At 56.8% G+C, this 11,222-nt stretch overlaps 1 protein-coding gene across 1 annotated transcript in view; it reads left to right on the top strand.

Annotated features, from left to right (window-relative positions):
- Positions 1-8,085, top strand: part of PLCXD1 (phosphatidylinositol specific phospholipase C X domain containing 1) — a 24,637-nt gene extending 16,552 nt beyond the window's left edge. Inside the window, exons 6-7 of the mRNA XM_032391183.1 lie at positions 2,242-2,425; positions 6,565-8,085. Coding sequence (XP_032247074.1) covers positions 2,242-2,425; positions 6,565-6,878 — 498 coding nt within the window. The 3' untranslated portion in view covers positions 6,879-8,085. The remainder of the gene's footprint in view (positions 1-2,241; positions 2,426-6,564) is intronic.
- Positions 8,086-11,222: the final 3,137 nt, after the last annotated feature.

The following is an 11,222-nucleotide window of genomic DNA, read 5'->3' on the forward strand; positions in this document are numbered from 1 at the left end:
CGTGTCTGTGTCCTCATCCCCTCTTTTTATAAGGACCCCAGTCCTATGGGATCAGAGCCCACCCTTGTGACCTCATTTTACCTACATTATCTCTTTAAAGGCCCCACCTCCAAATAGTCATGTTATGGGGTATTAGGGTGAGGACTTCAACGTGTGATTTTAGAGGGGACACAGTTGAGCTCACAGCACAACCTGTGCTTTATTATCTTTTTTTTTTTTAAAGATTTTATTTATTTTTTTGAGAGAGAGGGAACACAAGCAGGGGAAGCAACAGTGGGAGAGGGAGAAGCAAACACCCCACCGAGCAGGGAGCCTGGCCTGGAGCTCAATCCCAGGACCCCGGGATCATGACCTGAACTGTAGGCAGACGCTTCACCGACTGAGCCACCCAGCTGTCCTTGTGCTTTATTATCTAGATAATTTTTTCCATTTGCCAGTGGGGAAAGAGGCCTCCCTTAGTCTCCAGGAACCTGAAACGTCAACTCCATGTCCATTTTACATCACTTTGTTTGGCATTTGTCCAATTACGTCCTATAAGCCAGGAGAAAGCACTGTGGTCCCTCATGGTTTGGGGCCAGAACACAGACCATGGGGCTGCTGTGAACCAGGGCGCCCAGGTGCTCGAGGATCCTGGGGTGATCGTGGCGGGAGAGGTTGCCCTGGGGAAACACCGCCATTCTGAGTCTCCCGTGGGGACGTCACAGGAGAGACAGAAGAGGGTGGGAGGTCGGATGTTCAGCCTCAGGGGACAAGAGCACTGGTCCTTTGACAGGGTGTAGTGTCGTAAAAGGTGACCTTCCGGGGCACCTAGGTGGCTCAGTCGGTTAAGTGTCTGCCTTCGGCTCAGGTCATGATCCCAGGGTCCTGGGATCGAGTCCCGCATTGGGCTCCCTGCTCTGCGGGGAGTCTGCTTCTCCCTCTCTCTCTGCCCCTCCCACTGCTCGTGCTCTCTTTCTCTCTCTCAAATAAATAAAAAACCTTTAAAAAGGTGACCTTCCTTGTGCCCATCGCTATTCGAATCGTCTCAGCAAGTCAGTGTGGGCTCAGGGTGCTGATAATAAAACTAGTACCCTGTTCCCCTAAGAACCCAGAGGCCACAGTGCAGTTCTGGATGCTGCCCTGCCCTCTGTCATGTTCCCTCTATAGACACCCCTATAATGCTACATCACTGTCTCTCTCAGACACCCCCATTCACCACCACCACTGTCTCTCAGACACACTGATACTCTACCATCTGTGTCTCTCAGAGACCCCGATCCTCCACCATCATTGTCTCTCTCAGACACCCCGATCCTCCACCACCACTGTCTCTCTCGGATACCCCATCCTCCACTACAACAGTCTCTCAGACACCCTGATCCTCCACCCATCACTATCTCTCAGACACCCCGATCCTCCACCATCACCGTTTCTCAGACACCCCAATCCTCCACCACCACCGTCTCTCAGACACCCCGATCCTCCACCATCACCATTTCTCAGACACCCCAATCCTCCACCACCACCGTCTCTCAGACACCCCGATCCTCCACCATCACCGTTTCTCAGACACCCCGATCCTCCACCATCACCGTCTCTCAGACACCCCGATCCTCCACCATCTGTGTCTCTCAGACACCCTGATCCTCCACCACCACTATCTCTCTCAGACACCCCATCCTCCACTACAACAGTCTCTCAGACACCCTGATCCTCCACCATCAGTGTCTCTCAAACACCCCATCCTCCATGACCACTGACTCTCAGACACCTTGATCCTCCACCACCACTGTCTCTCTCAGACACCCTGATCCTCCACCATCTGTGTCTCTCAGACACCCTGATCCTCCACCACCACTGTCTCTCTCAGACACCCTGATCCTCCACCATCACTGTCTCTCTCAGACACCCTGATCCTCCACCATCACTGTCTCTCTCAGACACCCTGATCCTCCACCATCACTGTCTCTCTCAGACACCCTGATCCTCCACCATCACTGTCTCTCTCAGACACCCTGATCCTCCACCATCACTGTCTCTCTCAGACACCCTGATCCTCCACCACCACTGTCTCTCTCAGACACCCTGATCCTCCACCATCATTGTCTCTCTCAGACACCCTGATCCTCCACCATCAGTGTCTCTCAAACACCCCATCCTCCACGACCACTGACTCTCAGACACCCTGATCCTCCACCATCACTGTCTCTCTCAGACACCCCCATAGTCCTGTCACTCACCGCCATCCCCCTCCCGCTCCAGGACTTGCCGACACTGAACCAGCTATGGTCACGCGGGCAGCAGGTCATTCTGTCCTACGAGGAGGAAAGCGTTGTGAGCCGGCATGGAGAGCTGTGGCCTGGGATCCCCTACTGGTGGGGGGACCAGGTGAACGCCCAGGAGCTCATCCAGTACCTGGAGTGCATGAAGAGCTGCGGCCGCCCAGGTGAGCAAGGCTTGTCCATGTGGGCGATGCCGTCCGGCAGCCAGGTCCCACGCATGCTGTCACTCACAGGTCTGCTTCCGGCTTTCAGGAAAGAGGTTTAGAAGTCGTCTGTCTTGTGTCTGTGTGCATAACATGTATAAACATGCACATGGGTGTGCGCACACATGTGTATGTGTGCCTATATGCACGCGGGTGTACAGAAGTGCACAACATGTATAAACATGGGTATGGGTGTGCAAACACGCGTGTGCATGTGCGCACACACACGTATGTAGATAAGTGCACAACATGTATAAACGTGCGGGGGTGTGCAAACACGTGTGCACATGTGCACATGCGCACACACATGTAGAGAAGTGCATAATGTGTTAAACATGCGTGTGGGTATGCACATACGCCCATGTAGGTAAGTGCGTACATATAGAGTTGTATGCACACATGTCCACGTGACATCTACGTGTGGACCTACGTGTACACAGACGGGGTATTGATTCCGAGGTGCGTGTAGTTGAGTCCACACCCTGCCCCAGGCTCTGCTCTGCAGGGGTGGTTGTGCCGTCCTGCACGGGAGTGTGAGCTACACATGTCGTGTGCAGCGTGCCACGCTCACACACAGACGCGCTGTGCACGGTTTACTGCGGAAGAGCGGAAACTGAGTTGCTGGCGGCCACTGAATGTCTGTGTAGCTGGCACTTGCTAAGGGTACGTGCACGGCCTTGTTGACCGTCTGGCCGCCCTATGCAGTGGGGAGGTGGTTGCTTTTGTTTAGGGGTGGGGAGTGAGTAATGCCCACTACCCGGCACTGCACATTGTCCCTTTCTGCCTCCACCTCTGTCCGTCCATCTCTGTGACTGCGTCCCTATCCCTCTGTCTTTCTCTGTCAAGTTTCACGTCTTACTTTGGTTTGGGGCTTCCTTCGTACAATGGCTGCGTGGAATCCACCTCACGGAGGTGACAGGGCTTATCTGCGTGGACCCCTCCTGGGCTGCTGGCTTGGCACGCCGGCCGTGCCACCGGGCACTCGTCCCATGCACGCTCGGTCCACCATGCCCCGTCGGGCGGCTGGCCCAAGGGCTTGCCTTGTCTCCAGCCCAGAGAGGGCCGGTGTGGGACTCACACGCTCACGTGGACTCCTTCTAGTGGGAATGCTCACAGTCCCACGTGTTTGCACTGGGGCCCCCGTGTCTGAGGGCTTTGTGGTGCTGCTCCTGGCAAACGTGCTGCAGATAAGCCCCAGTTTCCTGCTGTGGCAGGGGCGTCTTGGCTTTGTGGCACCCGCTGGCTTCAAGAAAGCGACCTTTTCTTGACTGTGGAGTCCATGGCCTTACTACTTCCTGTCCGTGGTCAAGGGTACGTGGCTGTGCCAGTGGACACTTGGGCCTCCTGGCCCTGTTGTTCTGTGTCATGCTGTGCATCAGTAGCTGGTGATGCAGGGCGGTCGTGTGTCTCACTCGGCACGGCAGGGAGCGGTTCCGAGTCAACACCATCGACGACCGTGTTTGAAACTGATAAAGCCATCCCTGCACAGAGACTTGTGGAGGTCATGTGTGTGCCAAGCTTTGCCACGTGCTTCTGGCAGCCGGTTCCGTGTGCTTTTCCACAGAAGGCAGCTGGGTTTGCAGCCCGGACGCTGCGCTGACCTCCAGCTTCTTTGTGGGTTCCGTGGCCCGTTGTTACAGAGCAGACTCCTGCGTGGGGCGCAGCTGTGATGCGTGCTGTGGAGCGTGTCCATGTGGTTGAAACGGCACGGGGGCGCGATTGGTGGGGCGCAGTTCTAGCTCCAAACCTGGCTGAGCCTGGGCTCCCATTTTGTGGTAGACCCACCGTGTTTGAAAAGCGCTCCGGGTGGAAACGACCCGGCGTTCGTGGTTGATGCACAAATACACTGAAGGCCCATCCGCACAATAGAATATGGATTGTCCACGGAGAGGACACACGGGGCAGTGTGGATGGACCATGGACACGTGGTACTTGGTGAGAGAAGCAGACACCACGGCCACATTGGGCGTGTGGGGGGCAGAAACAATGAGAGCTCATGGGGATGGGGCCTCCTTTGGGGGGGGATGAGAATGTTCTGGAACCAGAGGTGGTGGTTGCCCAACCGCGTGAATGTGCCACACGCTGCTGAATCATTCTGTTTCCAGCATGTGAATTTCACTTCCATGTTTAAGAAAAGTAGCCAGTGGGGGGCGGCGGGGTGGGGAGTGTCATGTGCAACTGCTGCTGAGAACCACAGTTGTCTTTTCCTCTGGGGATGGGAAGCTGAGCTGGAGGGGGGCCTCCCCACATAGATGTGAGTTCCCCTTGCTTGAGGCCCTCCGTGGACCTCCCATGCTTCTGGCGCTCACGTGGCTCCGAGCACGTATGTGGCTCCACCTGCCCCTGTGGCTCCAGCACTCATGTGGCTCCAACTTTCACATGGCTCTGAGGACTCGCGTGGCTCCAAGGACTCACATGGCGCTAGCACTTGTGTGGCTCTGGGCACTCACGTGGCTCCAGAACGCATGTGGCTCCAACTTTCACATGGCTCTGAGGACTTGCGTGTCTCCGAGGACTCACATGGTGCTAGCATTCGTGTGGCTCTGGGCACTCACGTGGCTCTAGCACGCATGTTGCTCCAACTTTCACATGGCTCTGAGGGCTCGCGTGGCTCCAAGGGCTTGCGTGGCTCCAAGGACTCACGTGGCGCTAACACTCGTGTGGCTCTGGGCACTCACGTGGCTCCAGCATGCACGTGGCTCCAACTTTCACATGGCTCCGAGGGTTCGCATGGCTCCAAGGGCTCGCATGGCTCCAAGGACTCACGTGGCTCCAAGGACTCACGTGGCGCTAGCACTCGTGTGGCCCTGGGCACTCACGTGGCTCCAAGCGCTCATGTTGCTCAGATTCTCGGGCCTCTGCATGCTCACAAAGCTGCGTTCCCGAAGCCATGAGCATGGTGTCCTAAGGGAGGGCATAAGGCCTGGCCCCGAGGCCACCTGAGGCCACCGGAGGAGCAAGTTGTTAGTGGTGTAGTATCTCGCTCTCCTGTGTTTCTGTGGTTGATGAGCTTGGACTCTGAGGGATAGAAGGAAGACTGCTTGCAGAAACTCCCACCTTCTGTGACCGTTGCTGTTTTGTTGTGGGTCGGGTCAGCAAGCCAGTGCCGGGTGCTCAGAACGTCACCTGCCAGCTTCCTAATGCAGGCTGCCAAGCTCCTCCCCGAGATTCTGCGTCAGCAGATCTGTGACGTGGCCAAGCCCTGCCTTTCCGAGCATTCTGGACGCCCCGCCAGAAATCCACTGGCTGACATGTGCTGTGCATTGGTCTCCACTTGCTGCTGTGACAAAAAGCACACACCCCACAGCCAGAAACAGCACACACGTATTTTCCTATGGATCGGAGGGTGGAAGTCCAAGATGGGTGTCGCAGAACTAACAGCACGGCGTCGGCAAGGCTGCTGCCTTCTGTAGGCTCCAGGGCAGAAGTGGGTTTCCTTCCATTCCCGGCTTCTGGAAGTGCCACGTCTTGTGGCCCCCATCTTTGTTCCTCCTGATTCCATTGTCACACTGTATGTTCCTCTTCTGTGCTCAAATCTGCCTCCTGCCTCCCTCTTCTTATGGACCCGTGTGATGACAGAGGCCACGGGGGCACCAGCACCACCTCTACCTCAGCACCCTTAGCTTGGTCAATCCACAGAGTCACTGTTGCCACGTAGGGTTACACATTCATAACTTCCCAAGATCAGGACGTGGATGTCTCTGCAGATGTTATTCCGTCCACCATGTGGGGGTCGGGACGTGGACGTGTCTAGGGACGTGATTCCATCCACCACGTGGGGGTCGGGACGTGGATGTCTCTGGGGATGTTATTCCATCCACCATGTGGGGGTCGGGACGTGGATGTCTCTGGGGATGTTATTCCATCCACCACGTGGGGGTCGGGACGTGGACATCTCTGGGGACATGATTCCGCCCACTCTTGGGTGACAGGAGCACGGCACTGACATTGATACATATGTTCCCTGTGCCGTTGGAACTGTCATCTGCATGGAGACCTGAAACTCTGGTAATGAGAAGTGGGAGGAGAAGGGGGTGGCTGGCGGAGCGTGAGGCGGGTTGTCCGCAGCACCGGGTACCTCTCTCTCCTTCCTGTTTCAGGCGGGCTGTTTGTGGCGGGTATCAACCTGACGGAGAACCTGGCATATGTCCTCGGGCACCCGTCCCAGTCCCTCAGGAAGATGACCCTCCCGAACCTGCCGTACCTGAGCACGTGGGTCCGGGAGCAGTGCCCTGGGCCAGGTGCGCAGTGCACCAACATCATCGCGGGCGACTTCATCGGTGCAGACACGTTTGTGGGTGATGTCATAAGACTCAACGAGAAGCTGCTGAGATGCTCACGTGTCCCCTTTGCAGCTCACGTGGAGTGCGGGCGGGAAGAGTGGGTCTGGGGCGGGGTCCCTGCCTCCCCCTGACATCAGGGCAGCCCCGTTGGTGGCACCCGGCCTCACAGTTCTTCCGTGTTGCTGGGGTGGATCACAGAACACGCTGATGATCAACGGTGGTATGTGCTTGCATCCTGAGAGGAAGAACGACCCGGAACCTGGGGTCTGCTCCTGTAGGTTCAGTCCCGGCTGTGCCGTGCTTGCCATGGGTCGTCCCTTCCCCTGGGGCCTTGAGGGCAGCAGGATGACATCCTGACGGCTTCCTGGAGCCATGTGAAGCCCATCATATCGTGTCTGTGGGGTAGGAGTGGGTGCACCGGAACCACACTGAGAAAACCACGAAAATGGGGAAAACCTACTTCTAATTCTGACGGCATCACGGTCCGTCTGTTTTCCCTGAGGACAGTGGGCCCTGTGGGGCTGGTTTCACTTTGGCTTCTCTGATGGGAACATAAGGACCCTTAGGGGCTGTTTGATGGCGAGTGGTGTTGTACACATGCTCCCTTCCACTTCCAGAGGCCTCTCTTGGAGAGAGCGTGTAGCGCTCTCTTCAAGGAGGTGTGGGGACACGGGTGTGACGGGCAGCTCCACGCCCACGCCGGGGGCTGCCGTAGCATCCTCGTCCTCACACCCATCCCCTGGAGTGCAAGTCTGTGCTCCTCCCATCCCCTTCCTCTGCTCGGCACGTCAGCCCCGTTGGGAGGCTGCCTTCGAGCATCTCCAAAATGAAGCCGATGGTCTGTGGTTTTGGCCGCCTGTCACTGTTCCCTTCTCCCAAGGCCACACTGGGCGTTTCTCACTTTTCCCATATCGCCATTCCACGGTTTCTTAGGGTCCGTCCGTCTGTGTCTATTTGTCACCCATTTCTCACAGCACCAAAGACGTTAACTGTATTTTCTTCTTTCCTGTGTCCTCATGCTCTGGCGTCTGGGGACCAGAACGGTGAGACTGCCCCTCTCAGGGCTAGCTGATTCCCACAGACAGAAACAACGTACTTGGGAGCACGCGTCTTCTATGGAAACGCAGCGCCCCGTCCTCCAGCGCTCACACGCCACACTGACGCGGGTGCGCTCCGGAGCTCACAGGCTGAACCGATTCTCGCGCTCCTTGGACACAGGGCGGGTTTGGTTCCAGCAAGATCGCAATAAAGCGAGTCAAATGAGTTTTTTGGTTTCCCGTGCACATGAACGTTATCTTTACACTATCGTCTATTAAGCGTGCAATTGTATGACACCTAAAGTGTGTACGTGCCTTAATTAAAACATACGTTATTGCTTAAAAATGCTAACCATCTGAGTTGTCGGGGTCATAACGACTGGCCACAGATAACCACAACAAATAGACTCATGAGGAAAAGTTGGAACCGGAATTACCAGAATGGGATGCAGAGACAGGAAGTGAGCGGATACTGTTGGAAGAATGGCGCCCGCAGCCTTGGCCAACCTTCCATTTGTAAGACACACAGTATCTGGGAAGCGCCGAGAGGCGAGCTGCGCCTGATTTCCCGCTACCCCAGTCTCCCGGGGCGGGGGCCTGTCACCCAGAGCCCGCCACCACTACTCACGCTGGACAACTGCCCCGAGTGCTCTCTCCCGCCTTGCCTTTCCCGTGGAAACCCTCATGCCCCAAAAGGGGTTTTCCCCATGGCCTCAGGGGGCACCCGCCCCTGTTTTGGGAGACGGGAATCATGAAATTCTTCTTTCGGTGGTTGGCCTCAGCCACCTCCATGAGTTAAAACCCCGGGGGTCCGGACGAGACGCCCCCCCATGGGCGGCCGGGCATCGTGCTAGAGGCCTTAGCTCTGCTTCCCGGTACTCAGGGTTCCAACTTCATGACCCCAAAGGTCACAGAAGTCCCTCCTTTTGCACATGAGGGTTATGGAGCTGGTGGTTTCTAATTCTTGGCCAAAAGGTGAATCCCAATTACACTGTCTTATTTTTCTTCCCACATTAACAGGGGATCCAGGAGTTTCTGTGTATCTCATGTTCTGGAATATTCCTCCTACAATGGAACAGTCCTTAGACATTAGGTCTTCTTAGGATATAGTCTTGAAAATGATGCTATAACACAAGGACCACCGTGTCTGTGTCCGTTCCACGAGTACCTTGTCTTTGTGTCAGGAACGGTCCACGTGATCGTTTAATCCCAGAGGACGATCGACAAAGTCGGACATGTTTGTGCATTTTTGTTTCTGTCATTCAAGCGACCAAACCATCTGGGCAACGCATGGGAGGGTCTGTACAAGCGTGATGTTCACCGAGCACGTTCTACAGGTCACGGAGAGCTTTGTGCAAAAATAGTGCTGGGCCACAGTTTATTGTTGCTTTGGAGATTAAAACAGTGGATGAGGGCGCCTGGGTGGCTCAGTCGTTAAGCGTCTGCCTTCAGCTCAGGTCATGAGCCCAGGGTCCTGGGATCGAGCCCCACATCGGGCTCCCTGCTCGGCGGGAAGCCTGCTTCTCCCTCTCCCACTCCCCCTGCTCTTGTTCCCTCTCTCACTGTCTCTGTGTGTAAAAAAAAAAAAAACCTTAAAAAACAAACAAAAAACTGGATGAAAAAAATTTTTTAACATTTTATTTATTTGGGAGAGAGAGAGAGCGTGAGCACGAATGGGGGGCAGAGGCAGAGGGAGAAGCAGACTCCCCGCTAAGCGGGAAAACTGACGTAGGGCTCGATCCCAGGGCCCCGAGATCACGACCTAAACTGAAGGCAGATGCTTCACCGACTGAGCCACCCAGGTGCCCCTGGATGCAACTTTTGAGTTCTGTGGTATTTTAAGTTCCTCAGTGCGGACATGAAGGAAAGATTCCACACTTCATTTTTTTTGAAGATTTTACCTTTTTAATTAAAAAAAATTTTTTTTAAGATTTTATTTTTGACAGAGAGAGAGAGCGAGCACAAGCAGGGGGAAGTGGGAGAGGGAGAAGCAGGCTTCCCGTGGAGCAGGGAGCCCGATGTGGGGCTCGATCCCAGGACCCTGGGACCATGACCTGAGCCGAAGGCAGACGCTTAACGACTGAGCCAGCCAGGCGCCCTGAAGATTTTACTTTCAAGTAAACTCTACACCCAAGGTGAGGCTCAAACCTACAACCCCGAGGTCCACCGACTGGACCGGCCAGGCGTCCCCCTGGCCCCGTGTAGTTAATTTTAAAGATGAGACTTGTATCCGAGGGGTGAGCTCTCTGAGGGTATCTGCCTGGCGGACGACAACGCCGTGGCTGAAGGTGTAGACGGCCAGCCCGCAGAGGAGGAGGCGGTGTAGTTCAGCTCTTCACAGCGCCCGGCAGGGTGCGTGGTCGGCTGGGTGAACGACCATCTCGTGATGGCGGCTCTGGGTCAAGCCCGTATTTGGTCCCACATCAGATCTGGGGTGGGGGCACTGCGGGGGTTTGGGTGGGCCCCCTTCCTGCAGCGACTGCTGCCCTCCCGGCACGTGGTTTTGTTCTCAGGGCCCGGCTCCTCTGGGCATGGTGGGCCCCGCAGTTGGGAGGGGAGAAGCCCATCTGCAGACAGAGGGGTCTTGGGGAAGCCTGGGTGCTGGCAGGGGGAGCGGGGTGGGGGGCGGTCTTGTACCTGTTCCCCCAATGGGAAGCTCGATACCCTCTCTGTGTGGCCCCCGAAACCTGTGGCCCTCCCTCCTAGGACCCAGAAGCCCCCTGACTCTCCCTCCCAGGCCCCGGAAGCCCCTGACTCTCCCTCCCAGGCCCCCCGAGGCCCCCAACCCTCTGTTGCAGGCCCCCTGGAACCCCCAGCCACCTCCTCAGCAAGACCCCACTGTGCTAAGCATCCACAGCAGATGTCAGGACCCTGCAGTCTCCAGGCCTTGGGGTGGGGCCTTTGGGATGGGGTGGGGATACCAGGCGGCAGGGGGTAAGGGGGGTGCCAGAAGGAGAGTGAGGGACCAGAGGCCTGACCCATGCTGACTCCTTCCTTGTGTCTCCTGCACAGGGAGGAATTGGGGTGGAGCGGTCAGAGCCCAGAGAGGGGTTCTGGGGAGATGTATGTGCCCCTGGCGTAGGGACTGGGCAGAGCATGGCCGAAGAGGCTCAGGGCAGAGTGGAGCACACACCCAGGGGCGTGTGGACTGGGCTGGGCCTCAGGGGTTGGGGCGGCCCATGCAGGATGCTTCCCTGCCCCCTGGGGTCTGTTCGGAGACCCCGTAGGAGCAAATCCCCCAGGGGCTGAGCTGAGTGAAGCAGAAAGCCTGGCGGGTCTCCTGGACTGATCAGCCTTCCCAGAGGCGGCAGGTGTCCTGACGCTCCAGCCACACCTGGGCCGTCCTGCAGCCTGCCCTGGCCACTGGGCCCACTGGGACAGTGCTGCGGGACTTCACGCCTGCCCTGGCCACTGAGCCGGCCCGGACGGGGCTGGGGG

The sequence above is a fragment of the Phoca vitulina genome, unplaced genomic scaffold (assembly GCF_004348235.1).
Source record: "Phoca vitulina isolate PV1807 unplaced genomic scaffold, GSC_HSeal_1.0 scaffold60, whole genome shotgun sequence".
NCBI lineage: Eukaryota > Metazoa > Chordata > Mammalia > Carnivora > Phocidae > Phoca > Phoca vitulina.